This window comes from Oryctolagus cuniculus, chromosome 15, assembly GCF_051225735.1.
Source record: "Oryctolagus cuniculus isolate XC-2025 breed Fujian yellow rabbit chromosome 15, ASM5122573v1, whole genome shotgun sequence".
Lineage (NCBI taxonomy): Eukaryota > Metazoa > Chordata > Mammalia > Lagomorpha > Leporidae > Oryctolagus > Oryctolagus cuniculus.
This window is the reverse complement of record NC_142881.1, coordinates 28117778-28145305: the sequence shown is the minus strand read 5'-3', so window position 1 is coordinate 28145305 and position 27528 is coordinate 28117778. Positions and strand designations below refer to the sequence as shown.

General features: G+C 51.6%; 1 protein-coding gene across 6 annotated transcripts in view; it reads right to left on the bottom strand.

Moving 5' to 3' along the window:
• The window catches only part of FBXW4 (F-box and WD repeat domain containing 4), a 92275-nt gene that overhangs the window by 30101 nt on the left and 34646 nt on the right, over positions 1 to 27528 (bottom strand). For 4 of the 6 annotated variants that reach the window (XM_051823523.3, XM_070057334.2, XM_089314443.1 and 1 more), the window contains exon 5: positions 26292 to 26386. The exons of the other annotated variants lie outside the window; for them this stretch is intronic. In XM_051823523.3, coding sequence (XP_051679483.3) covers positions 26292 to 26386 — 95 coding nt within the window. The remainder of the gene's footprint in view (positions 1 to 26291; positions 26387 to 27528) is intronic. 6 annotated transcript variants of the gene reach the window in all.

Sequence of the window (27528 nt, the reverse complement as noted above, 5' to 3'; positions counted from 1 at the left end):
AGAGGCCTCTGAATCGGCCCCGTGGTGAGCCAGACCAGGGCTGGAGGGGGCAGCCAGGCCTGGGGCCACAACAACGCAATAAGGTGCTGCCAACCCTCACCTACACTGTCACCCACCCGACCTGTGTCTCCCAATCAGGGACAGGACCCAGAGGGCTCTCCGGGAGGTGGAGGCACTCAACACCAGGTGTTGACCTGGTCAGCACCACAGCCCTGCAGAGAGGAAGCAGAGACCAGAGGAAGGGTGGTGGCAGAGCGTGGGAAGTGGCGGGACAAGGGAGGCGACCCTGTGGCAGAGCTGGGCGTGGAGCGCCCTTTGGGTTTTGGGCTTTCGTGGACACCCCAGAGTCAGGAAACTCCAGGGGAAAGAAACCTCTCGGGAGTGCAAGGACGGAGGGAGCCTCGGGAGCCTGTTGGGGCGCTAAATTCTACTGCCACCATCGCCGCTTCTCTGGGTCAGGGTCAAGGTGGGCAAAGCCTCCAGCAAAGGAAGCAACCACAGAGACAGTGATCAGCGAACCTTCCAGCCTCTCACAGCCAGCCCAGGGGAGCCCTGACCCAAGGCCCCCCAAGAGGGAGATGCTGTGCTCCTTGAAAAATGCAAAACCACAAGGCAGAAACAGAGGAGACACTGACAAATGAGCTGTGCATGGGTGAGAGAAGAGAACAAGGACCTGAGACAGCCACCAGGTGGGCACCCCAGGGCAGCTCGAGGCCACGGGACCATGGTGCACAGGCAAGGCATGGAGCTGGGCTCAGCAGGCTCGCCTGCACTGCCAGCTTGGCACTCGCAGGCTGTCTGTAAAATGGGAAGCAGTTCCAACCAGAGCGACGTTTCTCAACAGACTCAGAGAAAAACCACAGAAGACTTCTTTGAGCTCGCATGTAGAAGCGTTTCATGACGCAGGCCCCGAGGAGCAGTTCTGCTCAAGCAGAGGCTCACGGCAGGGAGACTCCTGACCCTCCTGCCTTTGCCAGAGCCCCGTCTGGAAACCCCAGAAACAGAGGCTCTCCATGGCTACTCTACTATTAAGATTATGATCCAGCAGAACCCAGGACTGATGGAAAAGAACTGCACACATCAGCCACTGCTCCTCCGCCCTGCCTCCAAAAATATGGGATCACAGCCCCAATCTGACATAGGCAACGGCGTCTCTGGGAGCCCAGGAGCTGTACAAAGGGGCAGCAAGGGCTATGCACAGCCGCAGCAGCTTGGCGTGTGGTTTGCAGGTGTGGTCAGATCACGCTACTATTTCCCCAACACTAAGCCTGAGCTCCCCATCCCTCTGCTTTGCAGCCAGTGCTGGTCACTGCGAACCTCTCACCCTCACCCCCACTTCAAACCTTGCCAAGAGCTTCAGATTCTCTGTCCAAGTCCCAGCACCTCCGCTAACCTCTGCCCTTGCCTCCCTGCCACCCACTCCTGGAGCAGCCTCTTCCCTTCAGGGAAAGCCCAGTCCAACCACCTGTAGCACACAGCAAGCCTGCACAATGGGAGGCCCACGGTGGCTGAGGACGACCAGCCCAGCTCTCCAGTCACGTGGGGCCTGCAGGCTGGCTGTCTCCTCATCTTCCTACTGCCACTGCATCAGCCTTGTGTCCCCCCCAGCCTCCCCTCCCCTGTTCCTGAGACACACTCAGAAGCTGCTGTCCTCGGACAGGTGGGAGACTCCTCTCTAGCACTGAGCATCCCTGGCACCGAACAAGGCTTTGCCTGGGAGATCCCCAAGCTGGAGGCAGAAGATATGGGTGTCAACAAGTACCCAACGGCCCTCCAAGCCAGTACTGTGCTAGGTACTGAGGGCCTCAAGAAAAAGTGTTGGGGCAGATGTTTGGCACAGTGGTTAAGACGCTACTTGGGACACTTGCATCCTTTTTTTTTTTTTAAATATAATCCTCATGTTTATTTATCAAATATCATCAATGGGGTCTTTGATTTGCATCCCATATTGAAGTGCCTGGGTTCAAGTCCCAGCTCTATTCCCAATTCCAACTTCTTGCTAATGCACACTATGGAAGGCACAGGTGATAGCTCAAGTATTTGGGTCCTGGCTACTCACATGGGAGACCCAAGTTGGGTTCTGGGCTCCTGGCTTCAGTATGGCCCAGCCCTGGCTGTTATTAGCATTTGAAGAATAAACCATTAGATAGGAGATCTGTGTCTTTCAGACAAATAGAACTTAAGAGAAAGAAAATACACACAGATTTGCCCTTAGACAGCTTAATGTCTAGCCAGGAAATCAAGTCTTGAATTCATATTAAAAAAAAATTGGGGAGAGCATTGTTGCACAGTGGGTTAAGCCACCACTTGCAATGCCAGCATCCTATACCAGAGAACCAATTCAAGTCTCAGCTGCTCTTCTTCCAATCCAGCTTCCTGCTAATGAGTCTGGGAAGACGATAGACGATGGTCCAAGCTCTTAGGCCTCTGCCACCCACATGGGAGACCTGTATTCCAGGCTCCTGGCATTGGCCTGGCTCAGTCCCCTAGTCATTGTGGCCATTTGGGGGAGTGAGCCAGTGGATGGAAGACCTCTCTGTTTTTCTCTCTGTCACTCTGCCTTTCAAATAAATAAATTTTTTTAAGGTAAAAAAGTCAGGAAAGTGAGCAAGTTGTGATCCCAAATGAGAACTCAGCATGGGATGGGGAAGCAGACAGCATAGCATAGCAGTGAGAAGGCAGGGAGTGTGGAGTCCAGTGCCGGGGCCCAAATACTGGCAGTATCAGTTACAAGACACATGACTCTGGGAGTGTGACCTGAGCTCACTGGGGCCTCAGTTTCCTTACTTACAAACTGAGGGTGATGTACCTTTCTGGGAGAGGGCCTGGCTCACTTTGGTGCTCACAAAGTGCTGGTTACTCCCCTCATCCTCATCACCACTGCCCCTGACGAGCCAACAGAATGTCACCTGGGAGCTCTGGTCAAGGAACACACGTTGTCTCCTTGGGAAGCTCCGGAACGGCGGGGAGGCGTGAGACGCCAGGTTCCCCGCCCTACTCCTGCAGACCCCTTCAGAGAGCTGCTGTCAGTGCCGACCACAGACAAGACAGATTTAACCTGGCCAGGGCCTTGGAGAGCCCCAGCCAACTGAGGACCTTAAAGGGACACACTGGAATTTGAGCTCCCACAAGCTGACCAGAGCCCTTGAGCCATCTCCCTCCCCTTTATCCTGCCCCTCAGCCTGTGGGCTGGAATGCAGGGGCTCCTGGGCCAGAAGGCCCCACTAGGCAGGAGGCAGGGAGGCACAGGTGGTTCTCAGAGGAGATCCCTGGGCTCCAGAAATCATCTCCCCCCGGGCCCAACAAAGCTGGGGTTTGTTGCTGGTCAAGGCATCTTTGCTTGCTTGGGCTGCATCCCAGACTGAGAGGCGGCTGGGGCAGGCCAGGGATACAGAGCTGGGCAGGGCAGTGACCAGCCCTTTTGGCACCAGCTCCCTCCTGCCTGGGTTTCTCACTTTGCTCAGCATGGCAACCCAAAGGTGGCCAGGGAAAGCACTTCTCACTACCCGGCAAGAAAGCCACAGTGAGAGGAAAGAAGATGAAAAGCTTGGGGGTTTTACAATTTGGTTTTGGGGGAATCTAGCTGGTTTGAGAAAATAATAAAAGGAAATTGTTTCTGCAACCCAATTAGTTTCAAACCCAGGGTTCAGCTTATAAATGGTCACCAGTGATCCCACAGCACAAAGGCCCAGAGTAGCCCGAATTGATCCCAAGAGGCTGGAGGGAAGTTTCTGTCTCCTGGCAGGAACACAGGAGTGACTTGGGGATGGGACCCAAGCATGGCCTCAGCCAGCCCCACCCCAAAGCCCCCTGTATCCACTTGCCCCACGCAGAACTGCAGTCAGGCGTATGCACGGCTTCACACCTGGGCCTGCCAGGGCTCACAGATGCCCAAGAATCACGTCCTGCCAGTGCCAGGCCCAGGCAGGGACTCCTACAAAGTGATGAAATTCCAGTAGTGACCTTAAATCTCCTGTCCCCCTTGCTATTCCCAGGGACGGGAGCTCTCGTCCACCTCTGTCAGCTCCTCTCCTCCAGGCCCCAGGTGTCTGGCACCTTTCTCTGTGACTACTACTCAAACACAAGGGGGGAACTGTTCTCACTGGGCCTCTGAAGCAGGGAAGGTTTTCACGCCGGAGCAGAACGAGTGCTGGACTCAGGAATCCCTTTAGCCACCTGCCCATCCCCTCCAAATCCAGTTTAACACACACCACACTCACACGCACCAGACCAACACTTGCTTTGGAAAAGATTTTTCCTAGTGGCACATTTCTGTCCTGCATTTATGAAATCACAAACTACAAAACTAGAGGGCTTGCTCTTCAGAGGAGCACACAGACACTGGAATGATCATTCCATAGAACACCTTTCTTTCCCACTAAGCCACTTGGGATGGGTCATAAATCTGCAGGAAGAATGGAAAGAATTGACACAAATTGGCAAATACAATTGACAGTGATATAGATATCTGATTTACTGGCTGGGTGACACACCTTCTTGCAGACTTTGTCTGCACTGCTAGCTGCAAACTGGAGGTGCCCTCACGTTTAAAGTTTCTAGAGAAAATCAAACTCCCAAGTTCCTCCAGTACCCTGCTTTCTCTCTGTGGGAGGCCGAGGAGCTCAGACAGTGAGGGTCCCTGCTCGGAACCAGCAGGCCAGCGGCCACTTCCACAGCTCTGTCCCCTTCCATGCCACAGTTCCACATCCTCCCATCAACCCCAACTCCCATGAATGGCTTAAGAAGCACACACATCTTCTAGAAAACAACACTGCATGTACCCTACCACCAGTAGGACGAGAATTTACAGGGAAGGGGAGCCCAAGGCAAAGAATGGACAAAAGACAACCTAGAGGACAATAAAGAACCCCAGGAAACGCAGTAACTGTCCCAAACTCAGCCAGTGGGTTCCCAGCTCCTCTCTGGGCTCCAGGAGGAAGCGAACAGTGGAACCACACCCAGGCACACACTCATTGATTTCAAGGCTTCTACTGGAAGCAATTCTGACTCAGAAGCAGCAATGCCACCAAAAGAAAATGACGAAGGTAGAAGCAGAAGATTGTGTGGAGCTCCCCTCAGCAGCCACTGCTCTGGCCTAGGGGAGGGCCCCAGGGACCAAGGCACTGCCTACCACCGCTACATGTACACACACTTGGAGATGGATAACAGATGCTCCTAGACACAGAGCTAGCAGGGGACAGGGGACAGGATCTGTGCCTGCAAAATAACTGCACAGGCCATCTCTCACTCTGTTAATTTTCCTAAGGTGCTGACTGCTTCTTCTGATCACCTCTCCTACTTTTTGGGGAAGCAGAGAGTGCACAGGGGGATACTTTCCCTTTTGCATGGAAGAAGGGGAAAAGGGACAGCAGGCATCAGGGGGACAGGTGCTCAGTGGGCTCATAAATCCCAGGATTGCCCAGTCACCAGGATGGCGAGGCCTATACCTTCCACAGGAAAGGAATCTCATGTATTTCAACTCCCAGGACCTCAGAGAGCTTGAACCAAGCAGACTTAGTAAAAGCAAAGGATAATTCAAGTGAGAAAAAAGCAAACATTTCTGGGCCTCTGATGAAATCTCTAAAACTGTGATTCAAGATGACTGGGATTTAACATGCTTGCCCCCCGTGTCTCTCCCGTGTCAGACCAGTATCTTCTCTTAGCTCTCCTGAGCACACGGAACACCAGATTGGACTACCTGGATAGAACCTGGACAACTCAATTCTCCGAGCAAGCAACCTGATCTGAGTGTTCTGGGAGACAAGTGCACTTCAGACATGAGTCCTGGGCTGGCAGCAGCAGAAAGAAAAAGAATCAGAACTGTAAAGCCAAGGTCATTATTTGAGTCAGGACCACGGCTCCACCAAGAAGAGAAGTTAATAGGCATCTAACCAGGCCCCACCTGCACCCCTGCCCTGGACCATAAGGTCTTCTGCATAAGGAGAAGTCAGAGATGTGTGGGCCACCATTGGCACCTGCACCTCACCATGGTGTCCTTTTCATATACAGGTTAAAACAGACAAGAATCAAGCCCTCCTGGAAGACAGTTTTCCGATCAACAGTATCCCCGTCATTCCAAGTTCCTCAGACTTGGCTTCAGAGATGAGGTTCCCATCTCCACCTAAGCTTTTTCTTGCCTCTTTTCAAAATAAAACTTTTAAAAAGATTTATTTTTATTTATTTGAAAGAGAGAGAGGTAGACCCAGAGAGACAGAGAGGTCTTCCATCTGCTGGTTCACTCCCCAAATGACCACATCAGCCAGAGCTGAGCTGATCCGAAGCCAGGAGTCAGGAGCTGCTTTTGGTTCTCCCATGCAGGTGCAGGACTTGGGCCATCCTCTATTGCTTTCCAGACCATAGCAGAGAGCTGGATAGGAAGAGGAGTAGATGGGACTTCAACTGGCACCCACGTGGGATGCCAAGTGCTGTGGGCCAGGCTTTAACCCACTGCGCCACAGCACCGACCCCTAAATAAATCTTTTACTTTTTTATTCGATCTGAGGGACAGAGAAACTGAGTGACAGCTTTCTCACCTGCTGGTTCACTCTCCGAATGCCCACAACAGGCAGGGCTGTGCCAGGACAAATCTGGGAGCTGAGAAGGGGAAATCAACCCAGGTCACTCACATGGGTGGCAGGAACCCAAGTACTTAAAGCCATCACCTGCTGCCTCCCAGGGTGAGCACAGTCGAGAAGCTGGAACTAGGAGCAGAGCTGGGATTCAGAGCCAGGCATCAACATGGGATGCGGGAGTCCCAAGTGGTGTCTTACCTACTAGGCCAAACGCTTGCCCCTCTCACCTCCTCTGCACTATCACGAGGCCTCCAGGCAGTCTCCCCCGGGCCAGCTCTCCTCCTCTTATGCCTGGCTTCAAACACTGCTTTCAATTCCTGAGTGCTCCACAAAGTCACCAAGAGCAATTTCTGTCCTCCTGCCCTAAATACAATTATACTTTTAAAAAGGGAAAAAACAGCCCAGGGAATCCCCAAAGAGGCCTGCTGCACTCTTCCCCTTGTAATGAAGCTTAATAATGAAATGCCCTGCACTCCAATTAGCAAGAAATGCTCATTTTCTCCAGTTGAACACCCCCTATAGATCTATCTAATTTGTTTCCATGCTTTCATCTCTCTCCTCATCGAGTTTGCATTCAAAGGTTATGATGTGTCGGTGCCCTCCCAGGCGGGCCCTGGCAGGACAGCCGGGGGCGGGGGGTAACAGAGCTCTCTGCAATCTCAGAGCCCCAGTCTGGCCATCCCTGATATCCCCCAGCATCACATCTACACACAAAAGCTCTCCCTCTCCTGGCTTTCTGAAAAATGGAAGGGAAGGGAGAAATAGCATTTGGAAAAATTAAAGAGAAAGGAACAATAAAAGGATAAAAGAGAGGGAACAGGTATCACTGGGAATGCCCAGCAGCTGCTTCTGACGGGGCCCCCTTTGGCACTTAGGCCCCTCCAAGGCCTCAGAGCCCCAGCTTCTCTCCCTTAGCCAGGCCTGGCAGTGTGACTGGGACCAATTCCCGAGACGGGCCAAAGGATGCCAACAGCCGCACAGAGAAGTCCTGTGCTCGGTGAACCCTGGCTGGCTGCCTCCCCAGGGCCACCTCATCTCAGTGGCAGGCACACATCTCCGCCTTCTGATCCATACAGAAAGTGAGGACACAGCACTTTCTAAAAACCTGACTCCCTGGATGAGGGTCCCCTCCCTTAGGGCCTGGCCATTACAGGGGGCATGGGGGACTGGCGAGGAGGCAGAGCTGAATCCCTGACTGCCAGGGAGTGCCCAGGGGGTCATCTCTCCCCAGAAGCAGGGCAGGCCACAACTGGGCTGAGCTTCCCCCATTTCCTCCTGCTCAAGCCACTCATCTACATCTTCCCTCCAAGCGAGAGGCCATGCTCAGGCAAGGGACAGACCCTGTGTCCCAGCTCCTGGTTCGCATCCCCAGGGGTTTGACCTGGGGCTGTGTCTAGTTCTCTTCACCTGGGAAAACATGTCCCATTTGGCCCCTTGGTTTGCAGGGACTCTGCCCTCCACTTCCCGGGACACATGTGTTGGATTTGCCGAGGTTCCCAAGATGCTCTGCCTCTTTTCTATCTGCTCCTGTTCCCTCCCAACCCTTACGATGGCTGGAAAGTCTCTGCAGCTGACTGGTGTCCTCCCAGTACCCGTCCTGCCCACCCCCACCTCCCCCCCACCCCAAACCTCTGCACACAAGGCCCAGTCCTGGCTCCCTGAGGCTCACAATCTGTGCTCCCGCCAGACTCAGTCACAGAGGGGGTTTAACTCCTTTCAAGCTGGCAGCCTTACAGGGTAGAACTAACCGCCCCCCTCTAGGGGTGGTGGGGTGCCAACCAAGTGTGTGCTCGAGCATCCCAAGGTGCTCTTGTTTCCCAGGCACCCCACTGTGGTCCATGACAGACGCACGCATGGGGGAATCCTTTGCCAGCCAGAGTTGGCATCTCACCCTACCTCTCAAATCTGCCACCAGCCTCTAGGGCCGAAGACCCTCCAAGAAGAAGAGGCCCAGCAAGACAAAGACCCGAGGCCCCCCAGCCTGGCCTCCCAGACCCACACAGGCCCGCATTAAAATCAACACTCCGTGAACACACAAAACTGACAAGGCAGAGGGGGAGACACGTCAGATACAAAGATCGGGCTCTCGGGAGACGCGGCCGGTCCGTCTCCCATGTTAGCTCCAAGTGACTAAGCTCAGGGTGGGAGATAACGCCGCCGCGGGCTAGAGCTCCCACCCGGGCTCCGGCTCAGCGGCCTTTTCACCGGGAAGATGGCTCTGCCTGGAAAAAAATGCAAGCATTGTGTGGGGACCGTGAATACACGCGCCTGTGCGCATTCCTTCGGGAAGCAGGAGCACACCAGTCCCTGAGCCCCCGCTCTGTCCCCCAGCGATCGCGGGCCTGGAGCACACTGCACATGCCACCTGGTCCTGCCCCCCAGGCCCCCAGCTCTGTGAGCGGTGGGAAGGGGCCTGCCAAACTCCCCAGCTTCATTGTGCCCCAGAAAGAGGGGACTAATTACTCGCCTACACTCTGGAGCGCCCAGCAAGAAAACAGAGGCCAGTGGGGTGGAGACGGTGGGAATTGGGGGTGGGGGGGGTGGGAGAAGGGAGAGAGAAAGCCACAGGATACATTTCAAAGTTTCTCTAGCAATTTGGGGGTGGGGAGAGAAAGCCTGGTCCTGATGTGAAATCATACAGAGGTCAGGGCTGGGTCTCCCACCCTTGTGAGAAAGTGGTGAATCGGGGACGGTTTATCAAACGATCATTTTTTTCTTTTGAAACTGGGAGGCAGCAGCTTGGACAATTCTGCAGATGTGCTTGATGAGTTAGGGACAAAAATGGCCCTTCTCTGCCCCCTCCTCCGCTCCCTCTCTAAGGGCTCCCATCGGGGGTTGCTTCTCCCTCCACTGCCTCCCGGCCCTCCCCTCCCTTCTTCAGTGGTCAGCTGAGACCCCCACCCACTGCTTGCTTTTGTACTCTTGGCCTTTGGACATACTGACAGGGGCCTTTATGAGACCCCAATCAAGACCCCCATGTCACAGGTACCTAGTAGAGACACCAGACCTTTTCAAACAAGGGACAACAAGGAAAATCGGCTGGTCCATTGTCTCTCCTCTGTGCTAAGTGAGATGAAAGGGGCCCGAGGCCCCCTCCCCACAACCCGCCTGCCAATCACCTCTAGTTATTAAGGTCACAATGTGTAAATTCTTTTGACCTGCACCTAATCAAAGATTCACCGGCCCTTTCAAACCCGAATGGGGAGGAGGGGAGAGATTCCCTCCCATAAACCCAGCAAACTCTCCCTCAATAAAATTTCTCTTTCTGATTCCTTCTTTGCTTCCCATCTCCACCCCCTCGCTTCTCCTCACTCCGCCCTCCTCACCACGGGCTTCAAACACAAATGACAAGCCCTGTGGAATGACTGCCCCCGAACTCGAGGAGGATTTCAAGATTTTTATTTAATTCTCTTTACAGAAAAAGTTTTTAGACAGGCATAGTTACCCAAGCAAGCACAGAACCTGGGTAGCCCCTATGGCTCCGATGCCAGATCACTCCGAATGGCCAGAGCCTTTTCCTCACTCCTAAACTGGCCTTCCAGGCTTTGCCCTGGACACCAGTGGGCACAGAAGAGACAACTGGGACTCTTGCTACCTCCTTACTTTGTCACTGAGCTTCTCTGGCTCATTTGCTGACCCTCCAAATCCCATTTGATACTAAGTGGTTTTATTAGCTAAGGAGAGGGAAATGACCAAGCCCAAGGCAGGCAACACTCCAGGCAAAAAAAAACAAGAAACCAGAGGGTAGAAAATAGAGAGCAGAGGGGCCGGTGTTGCAGCGCTGCAGGTTAAGCCATGGCCTGCAGGGCTGGCATCCCACAGGAGTGCCAGTTCAAGTCTTGGATGCTCCACTTCCAATCCAGCTCCCTGCTAACGTGTCTGGGAAAACAGCAGAAGATGGCCCAAGTACTCGGGCCCCTGCTACCCACATGGGAGACCTGGCAGACGCTCTGAGCTCCTGGCTTTGGCCTGGCCCAGTCTTGGGTGTTGCAGCTATTTGGGGAGTGAACCAGTGGATGGGAGATTTCTCTCTGTCTCTCCTTCTCTCGCTCTGTAACTCTTTCAAATAAATAAGTAGATGTTAAAAAAGAGGGAGGAGGGAGGAGAAGGAGGGGGAAGTGAGGGAGGAAGGAGAAAGAGGAGGAGGAAGAGGAAGAAGAGGAGGAGGAGGAGGAAGAATAAGAAGAGAAAGGAAAAGAAAACAGGAAGCAGAACAGCCAGAAGGAAGAACTCGAGGGAAGCAAACGTGCAGAGTTCAGAAGCCAAACCGCCACGTGCGGACCCAGAGCCACGCACACATCTGCACACAGCAAGGCGGAGGCTGCGCCTTTCCCCTGTCTGCGCTATCACTCGGGACAGAGAGAAGCAGAACAAGCAAGGCAGTGGCCAGTCAAGTCAGCTGCCCCCAAATGCGCTTGTGCCCGCATCAGCCCTGGCGGGCACTGCTCTCCCCAGTCCTGCTCTACCCTCCACCTCCGACTATCCCTCCTGCCTCCTGGTCTCTCCTGGCCGCACTGTCTTTATTCCTGAGTTCTCCTTCGGAGCTAATCCTTTACAGGATTTCTACTGTTGTCTCCGTGCTGGGGCTTCATGTCTGAGCTCCAGTTCCGGTCATCTCTGACCACGACCCCCTGACTGTCCCCGAAGACAGACTTCAGACCCGAGGTCGTCCTCCTGGCCTCTTCCCTCTCTCGCACACACACAGTCCCATGTGCCTGCTGGGTTTCCTCCATGGTCCTCCAGAATCCAAGGTTGTCTTCCCACTGTTCCCAGCCATCTAACCCCTCACTGCTAACAAAGTACGTCCTGGAGAAGTATCCAAACAACCTCAGTCTCTCGCCTCCAAAGTACCTTACAGACCGTGCCACTTCATTAATCACTTCACTACTTCAGTCTGGTCAAAAACCATCCATAGTTCCCTATTTCCCTCATGCTAAAGTCAAATTCTGTGCTGGGCCTCCAAAGCTGGGCCCCACACTTGCCCTCCAGCCAGGCAAACTTGTCTAATCTCAACCCCCAAACTTACCTCGAGTTTCCTCAGCCCTGTTTATGCCAGCACTCATACCAGCCCCTTGCCTGAAGTTCCCTTCTGAAATTTAAGTAGGGGCCTCAGGTAAGTCTCAAATTCCACATCACCCGTGCAGCCTCCCACCCCCAGCCCCCGAGTTAACCAGAATGCTACTGCTTTCCTCTGATTCTCCGCAGACAGCCCCAGCAGCTGCCGGCTCTCACACTGCCGAGATCCGGGAATTTACTGCTGTCAGAGCGCACGCCCTGGTTCCCTCGCTGCACGCTGTACCCTCAGAGGGCAGACAGCTTCTCCAGCACTCCATACCCCGGAGTGACACTGCACACCACGGCATTCAGTGCACCGTGAGCCAAGCACCCAGGGACACGCACTGCAAAGAAACCGTGGCTCAGTTTAGACGGTCTTTGCTTAAAATTCTAGTATTTTTACTTGTTTCTTTTTTCAGAAAAGGTCCCAAGCACAAAACCATGTTTAACATTGCAAAAGTAAATGTAAGGAAGGGTCTTTCAAAAATGACAGAAACGTTCTAAAACTGAATTGTGCTGTGGTTGTACAACTCTGTAAATTTGATAAGAATCATGGACTTGTACACTTAAACTGTACATTTTAAATGAGTGAAATTTATGATATCTTAATCATACTTTATTAAAGCTGTTTAAAAATTTTTTTTAAATGTAGGGACTGGCTTTGTGGCATAGTAGATAAAGTCACCACCTATGATGCCAGCATCTACGTGGGCAGCCTACATGGGTGTTGGTTCCTGTCCTGGCTGTTCCACTTCTGACTCAGCTCCCTGTTAATGGCCTAAGTGCTTGGGCCCCTGCCATCCATGTTGGAGACCCAGAAAGAAGCTCCTGGCTTTGGCCTGGCCCAGCACTGGCTGTCGCGGCCCTCTGTGGAGTAAACCAGTGGATGGAAGAGCTCTCTTTCTGTCTCTCCTTCTCCCTGCAACTCTGACTTTATTTATTTATTTATTTATTTATTTATTTTTATTTTTTGACAGGCAGAGTGGACAGTGAGAGAGAGAGACAGAGAAAGGTCTTCCTTTGCCGTTGGTTCACCCTCCAATGGCAGCTGCGGCCGGCGCGCTGCGGCCGGCGCACCGCGCTGATCTGATGGCAGGAGCCAGGAGCCAGGTGCTTTTCCTGGTCTCCCATGGGGTGCAGGGCCCAAGCACCTGGGCCATCCTCCACTGCACTCCCTGGCCACAGCAGAGAGCTGGCCTGGAAGAGGGGCAACCGGGACAGAATCCGGCGCCCTGACTGGGACTAGAACCCGGTGTGCCGGCGCCGCTAGGCGGAGGATTAGCCTAGTGAGCCGCGGCGCCGGCCGTGCAACTCTGACTTTCAAATAAATGCTTAAAAACAGATACAAATTACATTTAAATGTCTATTTCTCTTTTTTTTAAATTTTTTTGACAGGCAGAGTGGACAGTGAGAGAGAGAGAGACAGAGAGAAAGGTCTTCCTTTGCCATCGGTTCACCCTCCAATGGCCGCCGAGGCCAGTGTGCTGCAGCCAGCACACCGCGCTGATCCGATGGCAGGAGCCAGGTACTTATCCTGGTCTCCCATGGGGTGCAGGGCCCAAGTACTTGGGCCATCCTCCACTGCACTCCCGGGCCACAGCAGAGAGCTGGCCTGGAAGAGGGGCAACCGGGACAGAATCCGGCGCCCTGACCGGGACTAGAACCCGGTGTGCCAGCGCCGCTAGGCGGAGGATTAGCCTAGCGAGCCGCGGCGCCGGCTAAATGTCTATTTCAATGTTTTCCTAAAGTATGCTCATTATAAAAATATAAATACAAAAAAAAATACAAAGTATATGTCAACAAAAACCCACCATGTAGTAAGAAGTCGCTCTGGAAACACACAAACTCTTACACTATTTTGTGACTTTTTTTATGCCACAATCTGTTATGACATTTGAGATCAATAAATACAGTCTGTATCATTGTTTTAACAACTACATAGTAAGAAAGATTTAACCAGATCTTTATTAGTGAATAATTATGTGTTAATATAAGTCTTTGCAGATAGACCTTGTATGTTTATCTGGTTACTGCCTTAGGGTAAATTCATGGAAGTGAAACTTATGTGTTAAAAGGCTTTCACATTTTTATTTTGATACTTACTGCCCAATGCAATTTTAAAAACTCTTAACTTTTCCTCTCCTTATTCTTGGACATGCCCTTACCAGCCTGTAAGGAGGATTTTCCTGGCCACAGACTTCTAAGAAGTACAAGAATCCTTTGAATAATGTGTATTTTTCTATTACTTATTTATTATTCTAAATTCTCAATTCACCCTAGGTACCAGTAAGCATTAAACTGGCAGGGAAAGGAGAACACTTTGAACGCATTAACCCACGTGCCCATGTGTTTACCAAATGCTACAGATCTCACCCTCCTGCCCAGCTGACCCTTCTCCTGGGTCAGTCACCCCACCCCAATCACTCACTGGGTCTCCTCCCATCAGGCACAGGAGGAAAGATATCCAGGCTTGTCCAGGGCAGCCAGTGCTGCAACCGCAACAAGGCACAAAGTGCCAGCAGAAAGAGACCCATCCTGCAAGAGGAGAGTCCTCAGGAAAGAGGCAGTGGGCCACGTGCTCCGAGCTGGCCCACCGCACAGGCCCTGAAGCCCACGGTGCAGCGATCCTGGGGCAGAAACCTGTGCTAGAGAAAGCTGGTTCAATCTGATGGCTTCCTGCGGGCAGCCACCACAGGACTGACCTGAAGACTCAAGCTGATTTCTCTTTCAAAATTCCCCAATCAATGAAGGAGGGAGGGAGGGACATTCATGGTGACCACAGGCATAAACAGCACATTTCACTTTACCCTGCACTGCTCCCATTTTGCTCCAGCCAATGCACATCACATGTGTAATAAAGCCCCACACAAAGGAGGCAAAGGAGCCCCCACAGAAACACAATGGTCTCTGCTAACAGGTGTGTTCTTACTGGAGAAGCTATGCCTCCACGCTGCTTTCTGGCGTCTTTCTGTCTGTCTAACAGCTAGAAAGAAGCCAGCCTGAAGTTTCTCACCAGTCAACATGCCAACATGTTGCCTCCTGCCTGTCCTCACCTCTAGCATCCTCAACACATCCAGACATATGCGTCCCCAGCCTGGAAGCGGAAAGCCACACCTCTCTAGGTGGGGCACATACAGCCTGGCAAACCAAGAGGGGAAAAGGCCCGGAAGCCTTCACCTTCTGCTTCATGCAGGCTACACACCAGTGCTAAGAGGAGCAGCGGAAGCAGAAATGAAGAGCTTTGGTGTCCGTGCCCTCTCTGAGCAGGCAAGCTCCTGCCGTCAAGATGCATGCTCTCCAGCCTGCACAGGGAGGCTCCAGGCCCCAGGACCAAGGTGCACGTTTTGTAAAGTGCACTGACTGCAGATGGGGCTGCTTTCCAGCAGGCTGAGAAAACCAAAATACTATGCCATGACACTGAGACCACTGTTCTAAAAGCTGGATTATGGACTTGGTGCAGGAAGGAAAGACAGCAGGGCAAGCATAACAGGGTCAGAAACAAGTCTGAACATAAGTATAACAAAAGATGGGGAGGGGCGCAAACTATGAGTTACAATCATTTTAGTCCTCCAAAAGACTGTCTCAGGGCCCACACTATGGTGTAGCAGGTAAAGCCGCTACCTACTACGCCACCACCTCATATGGGCACCAGTTCGAGTCCCAGCTGCTCCACTTCTGATGCAGCTCCCTGCTAATGTGCCTGGGAAAGCAGCAAAGGATGGCCCAAGTGTTTGGGTCCCTGCACCCATGTGGGATACCTGGAAGAAGCTCCTGGCTCCTAGCTTTGGCCTGACCCAGCCCTGGTCATTGTGGCTATTTGGGGAGTGAACCAACAGATGAAAGAACTTACCCTCACCCCTGCCTCTCCCTCTCTGTAGCTGACTTTCAAGTAAATAAACAAATCTTTTTAAAAAAATTCTCTCTTGGGACCGGCGCTGTGGTGCAGCGGGTTAAAGCCCTGGCCTGAAGCACCGGCATCCGTATGGGCACCGGTTCTAGTCCCAGCTGCTCCACTTCCCATCCAGCTCTCTACTATGGCCTGGGAAAGCAGTAGAAGATGGCCCAAGTCCTTGGGCCCCTGCACCCATGTGGGAGACCTGAAGAAGCTCCTGGCTCCTGGCTTCGGATCAGCACAGCTCCAGCCGTTGCAACCATCTGGGGAGTGAACCAGCAGATTGAAGACCTCTCTCTCTGTGTCTATCTCTCTCTCAGTAACTCTTTCAAATAAATAAAATAAATCTTTAAAAAAATTCTCTCATTATTTTAAATTCTCCCTTGCAAATTAAGATTCTGCTGAAGATTTTGGATGCTGTCACATCCCAACTGGCACCCCACCTATCCCCCCTGTACTTTTTGTGCCCATTCACATTTTTAATTTGCATTGCAAGCTATGAAGAAAAGAAAGCTTCTGCAGAAAGCAATTTCCTGGGCCAGCAGCTCCAGGACTAATATTCCCTTTGCAATTACCACGGCTTCTGCATGCACATACTCACCTCCCTCCTCCCTCCACTCCTCCCACCCTTGTAAGCACCTCAGATAGGCCTGCGCCACACCTCCCTGACATGGCCCCACAGACCCGGTCACACACAAGGCCCTGTAGAAATGTCCTGGCGCAAGAGCGAGAGAGAGCGCGAGTGCAAGCACAGCTCAGGAAAGAGGCAAGGATCTCGGGTCATCAGTTCAACAGGGCACCCCAAATGCACAAGGCTTTTGTCTGCAGCACATAGGCATGTAACTCGTACGCAAGACAGGAAATAAAACCCCTGCTCCCAAAAGCTCACAACCTGGAACTTCTAAAGAGTCCTCTTCAAGAAGCTGGTGTAAAGACCAGGGATTAGTAGGTGTCTGGTCCCCACAGAGAACTTTTGGTATTGGTCTGAAGAGCCAGTTGGCTTGCTGATACATAAATGCATGCTTTATTGTCATTATGCATAGAATACTAGTCAGTATAGTGGGGTTCAGAATCAACTAGACTGATAGGGTTCCCAGAATCCCAGCCAGAATTCCAATAGCCACTGTCCCAAAGTGACAAGGTCAGCAACATCCCACTGTGGATGGTACACAGGATGTCCATTCTCTTTCTTGACAGTGTGAAGAAAATGTTCCAGCTCTTGGGTCCCAAGCTCCTTGCTGCCAAATGCAGCTACTACAGTAAGGGATGCACTGAGACTCATGGGCACGGGAACTCGTCACAGGCAGTGGAACTCCTATGTTTGAGCCTTAAGCCCAAGAACGACCAGGTAGTCATGTGTGTCTGTCCTGATCTCAAGAGAAGGGAAGAAATACAGTGTGCACCAAGGCCTGCCACTTGGAGGTCCCAGAAGCTAGAGCTATGGTAGATGGAGAAGTGGGCAGACGGCTCATTTTCAAAAACTTTGGTTTGAAATGAAAAGGAACTTGAGACTTGACTCCAGATTGCAACACTGACATCTGCCCCAAGTGGCGTGAGAGCCACTTAACTGCGGGAGTATGGGATGAGCCTTCTACTTCTGACACAAGCCCCCCGACACACACATACATTCTACTACTGATCCAACCACACCCCAATATTGCCCTTCCTACTCACTCCCACTACAAATCCCATCCCAGGCCCCAAGCTATTTACAAGAGGAAGCTCTACTGGCTCAAAAAACAAAAAGCATAAACCTTTCACAAATTCCTCTTGTGAGGCTAACAGGTGGGGAAATCTTTTTAATATACGAGTATTATCATGACAAGGCCACTGGAATGGATCAGTGCCATAAGTCAGACAGGGCTAGAAGCTTCCGCCCCACCATCAGGTTCCTCTTTAGCCTTGACAGATCAAACCCCAAGCCGAAGCAGGCCAGAGAGATCAGTTCAGTCTCTGAGCCAAAGGTCTTCACAGTGAGGGACCAAAGCTGCCCTGGCTGGGCCTCTGCTGGCCCGTGTCCCAGATTAATCACCACCAGGCAGGCCCTGGACACCACTCTGCAACCTGAGCCCCAACAGCACCTGCAGAGGGTTGCCGGGCACCTCCCTCACTCCCCTTGGGCAGGACCCCAGGGCATGAAGGTGTCCACCTGTTGACAAGGTTACCTGGAACAGAAGGGCAAGACAGTCAACCATCTTCACCCCTGCAGATACGTCATGGACCTCCGAGCAGCTTAGTGAAACAAAGAAAGATGTGGTGACCTGAGCAGTGAAACTGGGCTCAAGGGAGAAAATTCTCAGCCCCTGAACACAAAGTGAGGAGGTCTCTAATGGCCCTCTCATCACAATCCAGAGAAAGAATCTAGCTAGAGGCCAGCAGTGGGTGAGCTAAGCCCTCAGAGGTTATGAGCTAAGGAGATGCTTACACATTCTTGTCATCTACAAATCAACAGGAAGTGGATGGAAAGGAGACTCATATGCCTTTTCCAAACATCTGATATTCTTAGGTGAAAGAAACTTGCTACCAAATTCACTTCTGGAGGATGTAGGAAGCTTCCTCTGACTGCGGAGATATGGGAGAACAATTTCCTCAAATGAGCTCCTAAATCAGCTTTTTCCAACAGGTACACTCAGAGCTGGCAACTACAAATGGGGTGCATACATATATCTATGTGATTATATTATATGCGCTCTTCAGATGCTAATCTTTTTATTGTTGTTACTTCTGCATGAGTAGAACAGGAAGAAGTATCCATGGAGTTAAAAATAAACAATCATCATGAAAGGAGGAAGGAAGGTGAGCTTGAAGATTTGTATCTTAGAACGATCTGTCCCAAGCCCTAATAACCACTGGGAGAGACTGCACCCTTTCCCACCTGCCCCTTGGCCCAAGGGAAAGAAGGTGGGAGGGGTCAGAGTCAGCGAGAAGTGTGTGCCCCTTGAAGAGCAGCGAAAAGCACAGGGCGGATAAGAAGGGAAGGAGCGCCTGGGCCGCACCTTCATTTGAGGAGTAACACCCACATCCTGACTGCTGCATCTTGTACCTCCAAAGCCCCATCTCCAGGAATTCCCTTTGAACCTCCGGCTGCAACCCAGAGTTAGGATAGAGCAGTGGCTACAATTACACACTTGCTTGGGGAGGGTGGGTGGGTGCTGCATGTGACAGGCCATGAAAGGTCCCTGCCTATAAAACAGACTGGAAAACAAACCCTTAATTTAAATGTTAATGAAAGTGCTGTGGCGACATCAGAGGCTTCCCGGCTGCTCAGAGAACAGCCACACCAGCCACAGGATTTATGGCTCCTTTACCCTCCCACCTCCTTCTCTGCCTCATCACCCACTGAAGTTTAAAGGGTAAAAAAAAAAAAAAAAAATTTAACATTAACTCCATGCTTCCACCTTGGGATGTGATTGCTAAATTATCTGTTGGCAGAACGGTGATCAAAGGTGGAAAAACACAGGCACATTGCACACACAACCCACAAAAGTCAGCAACAGCTGAGGCTGGAAAATTCCCTTCCCACTTCCTGATGAGCGGAGAGTAAAGGAAATAGTGCAGGTGGGGCCTTGGGCCGGGAGGAATGGCAGTGGGAGCACGAGGATGACGACCCATCTCTGTAGAACCTACCGCATCTCTCCCAGACCCATTTTGCTGGTCTGTCTGTCCTGTCAGACCGTGCCATCTAGTTCACCGTGTCTCCCTAGCGACTAGAACACAATGCTTAAGCAGTATCCGGACATGGAGTGAGGGACTGGACTGGAGAAAGATGGGGCAGGGATGAAGAAAGCCAGAATTCAGACACTGAGGCTGAGTGGTGGAGAGGCACTGCCATCGGCAGGGCAGGTCTCAGTGCATCAACTCTGCATCCACAACTCCCAGCTCAGCATCTAGCCCTCGGCAACAGCCTGCTTCTATTTGGAGTGTTTTAGTCTTAACAGGCAGCTCCTGACAAATGAGCCAACCACACTGTCCAAAGAAGGAGACACCTGCACATGTGGATTCTAGGCCAGCCAGGGCTGGGCAGGTGCTGGTCCCAGGCCAACAGCTCACACATGAGCCTCCCTGTGTCCATTCTGCTCTGGATAATGGCAGAAATCCAGGGTCTTGAGGAATTGAAACCCACCCCTGTGGTATTTGGTCCTTGTTACTGATGGATATGACCTCCTGTGAGGCTTGGATCTGCACAGGCAATGAACTCTAGGGTAAAGGGCACAGCACAGAGATTTAGCACTTCCTAACTCCAATTCAATGGCAGCTCTACACTGATGTCTTTCCAATATTTACTCCTTTCACGCTGGACCAGTGGGCCTATCTAGCCTTACCCAGAGCTTCCATCTTTCTCAGCTGTCGTGATGCCCCTGCCAGCTACGCCAGCCCTGGCCCCTCCTTGGCGTCTCTGTGGCTCTGCAGTTTCCTCCAGGGGCACCACATGCAAGAAGCTCCCTCCTGTGCTCTGCAAGCCACTCTGCTCGTCAGTTCTCCTTCCCCCAGATGGGCCCTGATGGGGATTTCCCTTCTGGGAAGGGAGACCAGAGAGATCCCCAAGTCAGCCAGGGACCATGCACACCATTGGGAGGACAGCTCCAAGGGTACGCACACAAAGTCATCCATCCAAGGCTTCCTTTGGGTGCTCAGGATTAGGGATCTCCCCTCACACCCAACCTGTCCAACACCAACCAGAAAAAGAAAATCTCACAGGTACAATCTTGACTTTTGACTCTTCTTCCCTCAAAAGCACTGTCAGGAAGCCCAGGGCCAAACGACTGCCGCATTCCTGGGAACCAACTGAAAGTTGGCTGCTTCTTTGCAGTCTTTCAGCCCTCTGTGTCAGAGCAAAGTCCAGATGTAATCACCTTTCACTAAAAAAAGATGCATTTCAACCAGCTGGTGAGCATGCAGCTATCACACACAACACCCAGTAAGCCCTGCGGCCACTGGAACCAGCACCCGCTCTCCTGAAACCCACCCCCTTACCAAACAGTGCACAGTGACTGCTCTCCTTCCAGACTCGCCTCCCCACTGGGAGGAATGAAGCAAGCAGGGGCAGCTCCCCATCAAAACCCCTCAGAGGCTGCAACCCACTTTACAAATCTGAATTGGGACATTTCATGCAAACTTGGACTAACCCCTCAAAAACAAACAGGCTGCCACAGTGAGCAAAGCTACACAAAATTACATTGTATTCAGCTAAGTCAAGTTTCTACACCTGTACCACTCATCTATCTCCCTAATGACCAAAGAGGGAAAGAAGGGATTAGAGCCCAAGTATCCCGGAAAGCCTTCCTGACCACACTCACTCACAGGATGGCAGAGGGCTCCGCCGAGCGCCATCTTTTTCTTGGAGGGCAGCAAACACGGCGTCTGCAGGGGCACGAGTTGAGGGCTCCTCTCCCCTCCCCTCCCTAGCACACAGGGCAGGGAGCACTGGCTTGGAGGAGGCCCTGAATGCTGTGTGTATTCACGCGGCTCGAATGGTGCCCACAGTCATGTTACCAGAGAGAACCCTGGCCTCACGCACTGGCTGCCTTCTCCCTCTGCTCTCCCTCTCAGCTCTGACCTCTGGGAGGAGAGAACGTTCTCAGGTCGCTAAAGACACCTTCAAGGGCCACAGCTACTGTCCAAGATGCTGGTGAGTAAGGCAGGACAATGATGCAGCCGCCTGCCTCACGGCCACACGAGGGCCCACGCTGCCCATCCCTGGGCTCCACTTCTCCCCTCCCCCTGGAGCAAGCCAGCCCAGTCTCAGCACTTGGTCCAGCAGCCATGCCAGTGCTGTGCCCATGTGATGACCAGGGCTGCATGAGATCCTGGGGAAGCTGCCACGGAACACGTGTTCAGGAGACGCACGGGGGGAGAGGGGATGAGAAGACACAAGGTGGAGAGAGAGGGACAAAGCCTTTAACAGCACTGCCACATTCCTCTGCTCTTGAGGATTTACTAACTTTAGTCAGCTGGAAAGAATTTTTAAATGACAATAAAACATATTACACATTTCTAAAATTCTGCTTTTCTGTGTTAGTCACAGGAAAGCACTCAGAATTCAACGTGGCCTCGGGAGGTTGTCTCGCTGAGGCTACGTGGGCTGGACTCAGATTCGTGCCCTTTGACCCCAGGTATCTCTCCGGCAACTCTTCCTGCCTTGATGCCCAGCCTGCCTTTCTTCCACTCAGCACCAGCTCCAGAAATGACTTCATCTGCAAGGAGGAGGGCTCCACTTGCACGTCGTGAATCTTAAAAACAGGATCACCAGCAGTGGGGCACTAGATGGGCAGGAGGGTTTGTGGGGGAGGCAGTTCCTGCCCCTTCCCTGCCACCTTCCTCTGGAGGTCCCTGCTTTCCTTCTGTGTTTTGAGTATCTACACACTACTCCAAGTACATATCTGGTATGAAATATCGCCCTCCACAACTGTTCACGAATTAAGAACTCACGCCACAGAAGGAAGGAAAGCAGGCATTTGGACACAGGACAGAATACCTACTTCCTCCCAGGCGTGAGCACCTCAGATTAAGCTTAGGGCTTAAGATCTCACATTTCATACAAGTGTCTGAGCACATACACAAGAAAAGAAGGTAGAAAAGTTCAAGCATCAAAGACAAATAAAATCATTATGTCTGACAAATTCTCTTAAGCAGAAGAGATAACAGAAAAGAGCTGCGCTGGGTCCAGGTTCCTTCTAATTACACAAGGGAGAGACAAGGAGGTAAGACACTGTCAGGTAAGCCAGAGGACCAGCCCTGGAGGACAGCTGCTGCCCACATCCCCTCGTGTTCTTCCTGAGGGGTCTGCGGTTGCATCACACTGGCGACACTGACGATCACACGGCAGGGAGGGGACCAGAAGGCAGCCCTGGAAGGCAGGGACACTCCAGGAAGAAAGGCAGCAAGAGAGGTTCCCACTGAGCCTCTGCCTCGAGGAGACTGCGAAGAGCAAGGTAACTCCCTGGGGCCTGGAGAAGCCCCAGGAAGCCCAGGGGACGGACATGAGCACAGCTGAGGCCACCAAGCCAAACCTATACCAGGCGAGAGGATTCTGGCCCTTCTGGCTTTGCAGAGTATTCTCAGATATGTTTCTTCATCAGCGTCACAAAAACATAGTAATTTCTGGAAAGAAATAGTAGTCACATTTGATAGATGAGGCAAAGAGACAGGAACAATGTACCAGAGGCCACCCTACTAATGGGTGGCAAAGCAAAACTCATCTCTCGGACTGCTCTAAAGGATAGGCCCTGGGGACTGATGCTGTGGCATAGCAGATTAAGCCACCACCTGCAGTGCTGGCATCCCACATGGGCACAGGTTCGTGTCCCAGCTGCTCCCCTTCCAATCCAACTCCCTGCTAATGCACCTGGGAAAGCAATAGAGGATGTCCCCCCGGCACCCACGTGGGAGATCCAGAAGAAGCTCCTGGCTCCTGGCTTCGGATCATCTCAGCTCCGACTACTGCAGCCATAAGGGAAATGAATCAGCAGATGGAGGATATCTCACGCACGCACACTTTCAAATAAATAAAATAAATTAAAAAAAAAAAAAAAAGGAATAGATCCTGAGGCTAGGAGGTAGTATGTCCCACGACTGAGAAAATGGTGAGTATTGAGAGGTTCAACAATGAGAAGAAATGATCTAATAAGGTAAACAGATCCTATCCTAGGTTATTCTTTTGTAAGAGAAAAAGATATAGACACAACCAGCAAAAGACCCTGGTCATTTAGCATAAAAACAGAATTCCAAACACAAACTCTCTGTAAAAGGAGTCTCAGACAACATCCGTAGAACTGGGGAAAAGGCCATCTCAAGTAACTGTGGGGCAGGAGCTGAACAGCCAGCCAACCGCAAGTCGCAGAACCACTCCCATGCCGACACACACCAAGAGGACAAGGAGACTCGGAACACTCACTGCAGAAAACACAGCCCAGGTCTGCTCTGAGGATGAGACACATCAAGGATTGAGCAGAGGGTCTGGCACAGAGCAAGCAACTAGTAAATGTTAGCTGCTAACAGTAGTGGCAGTCACATTGTGATAGCAGTAACATCAGAGAGTGAGGTCCTGGGCTGGTGTTGGGGTGTAGCAGGTAAAGCCACTCCCCACCATGGTGGCATCCCATATGGTGCTAGTTTGTGTCCCAGCTGCTTCACTTCTGATCCAGTTCCCTGTTAATGCACCTGGAAAAGCACTAGAAGATGACCCAGCTTTTTGGGCCTCTCTGACACTCATGTGGGAGGCCTGGATGAAGCTCCTGGTTCCTGACTTCAGCCTGGCTCAGCCTTGGCTGTTGTGGCCATTTGGGGAGTGAACCAGCAGAGAGACTGTCTCTCTCTGTCTCTCCTTGTATCTTTGTATCTCTGACTTTCAAATAAGTAAGTAAGTAAATAAATAAATAAATACCTTTCATTTAAAAAAAAAAAGAGAGCGAGAAAGAAAGAAAGCTAGGTCTTTCCCAAAATCCAGCCTGTATATGGTGGTCAAAACCTCCAAACTCAGTCTACTGTGATCTCCACTGCTTTTTAATGACAAGGGCAGACTGTCCTCCATCCCTTTAGTGACACTGTCTTCCAAAATTGCTGTGCTCTGGATGAGGCCAACGCTGTGGCATAGCAGGCAAAGCTTCTATCTGCAGCGCTGGCATTCCATACAGGTGTTGGTTCAACTCCTGGCTGCTCCATTTCCAATCTAGCTCTCTGCTGATATATCTGGGAAAGCAGTGGAAGATGACCCAAATCCTTGGGCCCTTGCATCCATGTGGGAGACTCGGAAGAAATTCCTGGCTCCTGGCTTTGGACCAGATCAGCTCCTGCCACGGCAGTTATTTGGGGAGTGGACCAGCAGATGGAAGACTTCTCTGACTCTCCCTCTCTGTCTCTAACTCTGCCTTTCAAATAATAAATCTTTTTTTAAAAAATTGCTGTGCTCTTTTCTGTTAAGAGGTAGCCTAACACATTCAACAGCAGTTGCTGGAGTAGAGGAATCTGGGGCTGGGGGTATAGGACAGAGCCTGTGTGAGCTGTCTGGCCTCAATCCCTAGGTGGGAAGCCCACGGAGCAACTCCAGCATTTAAGAGCTTCCCTCTACTGCCAACTCCACTCTGGTCTCCTGAAGCCAGTAGAAACCCACAGGCAACCACTAAGAGTCACTAGCACACCTGTCCCCTCCCACGGGCTGTCCCACCTTGCTCCGATCTTTACACATATCTAGCCCACACACCCCCAGGTCTGGCTAATTGGCTTTAAAGAGGCCAGCATTAGGAAGAAGCTGAGGAGGAGACCAAGCCTGAGGGCTCCCCTTTCCACCCTCGGCTCCCACACACTCAGCTTCTCCACTCCCTGCTGGTCTTTCCTTCCCTCTTTCCTAGGATTGCTAGAATGATTTGTTCTGAACAGCGACAGGTTTATAGGTTAGCCGACACCTCTGCTCTGTGGAATTTTAATTAACTTCTCCCATCGTCAATATGCTAAGGAATGGGGTCTCCATTCTCTGGGGTCAGCAATGTGTTTCAGGTCCTGCTATATCAGCCGTCAAATTGAAGAATTAATGACGTGGCTAATCGGCTCTAATTCTTAGGAAGAAAAAAATTTGAAAGGGAGTTGTGGTAGGCAGCAGGAGGAGGGGTGCAGGCTCTCTGGAGTGAGGAAAAAGAGGCTGAGCAAAGGGGGGGTCATCTTGCTCATAAAACAAGTGAGTGAGTAAACCCAGTGATGGAGGGTGGCAGCCCTACAGCTTTCCACTTCCATTTGGGTGAGGAGTGAGGGGCAAGGGAAGTAGGGGAAGACCCTGTGTGAATACTGTGACAGAACAGGTATAGGACAGAGTTTATGCAATCTACTGGGGGAGGAGGGAGGCTCTGCTTTGACTCAAGAGAACCTAAAAGCAAAAGTCAGGACACAGAGTATACTTGTTCAAGGTAAAGCCAGAGAATACCAGTCAGGCCAAAGGGTAGGATACAGCCATCATCAAAAGTCTCATACTTCTGGGGTTGGGCATTTAGCCCAGCAGTTGAGACCCCCACCTTCCATAGTGGAGTGCCCAAGTTCAGTTCCCAGCTCCGGCTCCTGACCCCAGTATCCTACTAATGCATACCCTGGGAGGCAGTAGTGACAGCTGGAGGGACTGGCTCCCTGCCATGCATGTGGGAGACATGGATGGTCTTTCTGGCTCCTGTACTCGGCACTGGCCCAGCCCAAGACATTCTGGGCGTTTGGGGAGTGAACTAGCAGATGGAAGATATCTCTCTCTCTGTCTCTCCCCCACCCTCCAGGTCTCTCAAATAAATAAACTTCACACTTCTGCTACAACTGTCCATGTCTCCATTCCTGCATATCCTTCTTTGGAAGAGGGCCTGACTGTCACAGACTCCAAGCCTCTCCAGACGACTCAATTGTGCAAGGGACCCTCCCGAGAACATCTTCCAGGGGCACGGAGCAGAGCTACAAGTTGTTTTGTTATCTTTCAGGGGTGCCGAGAGGTGTCTGCTTGGGGAGTGAACCTAGAGCATATCTGCTCCCGGTTAACAGTAAGGTTCTTAGAGATTCCAATACAGAATACTTCTCTGAACATTGCTGGGGTTGGGTGCTGAGGGAAAGAGTACCTGAGTGGTTATCTCAAACCCATGGACATATGAAGTAACCTAAATAAGCCTCAAGTCTCTGGACTTGACAAATCTAAACTCTCCAAGAGTATCTCAAAGCAACCTGGTAGCAGATTTTCTAGTTCGCTTGACCTAGCAAAAGAAAAGCATTATTGTATGGAACAAAATCATATCCAAACGTATCTCCCTTACCTGAGTAATGGGCTGATAGCAATGGACCAGACTCGGTCTTCAGTCTGGATGGTGTGTAAGCACTGCCCCAGCCGGCCTGAGGCCAAAGGCCATACCTGGAAACGGGAGAAGAGACGTTCTTGTTGGCATTGCCTGGGATCAGGGAGGAGGACAGGTGCACCAGTGTGGTGACTATGCCTAGGGGATGAGCTAATGGAGAATCTTTCCATCCTGCACACACAGAGCTCCAGGGACCAACAGAGAGGCCTCTCCAGTTCCGGCTCTCCCGCCTCCCACACAGATCCTAGCTCCAGGGAGAGCCAGAACCTGCTAGCCCGCTTTATACCAGGCAGTCAGAAGTTCCTCAGCTCAGTTTCGACTGAGCAGAGGTGGAGAGATGGGGCTTGCTTCTCTCAGCAACTTCCCCACATCTGTAGATTTTCCCTTCTCTTGTCACTCACTGAGAGTTTACTTTAGGGGGAGGGGAGTAGAGAGAGGAAGAAAGATCAAGGCGCAGTATAGGCGCAGTATGGGAGGCACAGCAATAGAATTAGAGAGAAGAATAAGAAGAAAGATGCAAAGGAAGGACAGAGTGGAAGAAGAAGACTTCAAAGCAAGAAGGTGGTGTGTTGTTGTTTGTTTGTTGATAACGCGCAGGATCCAATGCTATTCATGTCAGCAGGGAATTTAGCACCTAGTGTCACCAAAAGTAGCAGAAAAGCTTAACTCTTTTAAGCTTCCATATCTCCTACAGGTTAAAAATATTGCTCAGAGCACATTATCTGGTCCCTATCAGTCAGGAATGTACATTAGCAGCCACTCGGGCTTAGCTCTAATCAACACTCCCCGAGCCCTCTCAGCAGTCAGTGCACTTACAACTGTCCCATTAAGCACAGGGCACCCCCCCTTCACCCCCCCTGGCCCAGATGACACACACAGGGACATAAGCCCCTAACCAAACAGAAAGGAAACCTCCAATCTACAGGGCTGTCCCCAGACAGCAGGCACAGAGAGGATCCTGAGGCTGCCAGATGGATCAACGACCTCTCAAGGTCCCTGTAGTGCTATAAGGGGAACATAAGAAGCGCAGGCCGGACCTTAGAAGGAAGAACTTTAAGAAAACATTCCTTGAGTTTAAGGGGTTGGTGATGGAGTGGGTGTGGTCCTCCCTTCTTAGGGTCACATGGTATCTGTTCCCTATAAAAGGAGAAAGTGCTTCTTAGAGTTTGCATGTGTCTGATGGGGGATGGGAGATGGT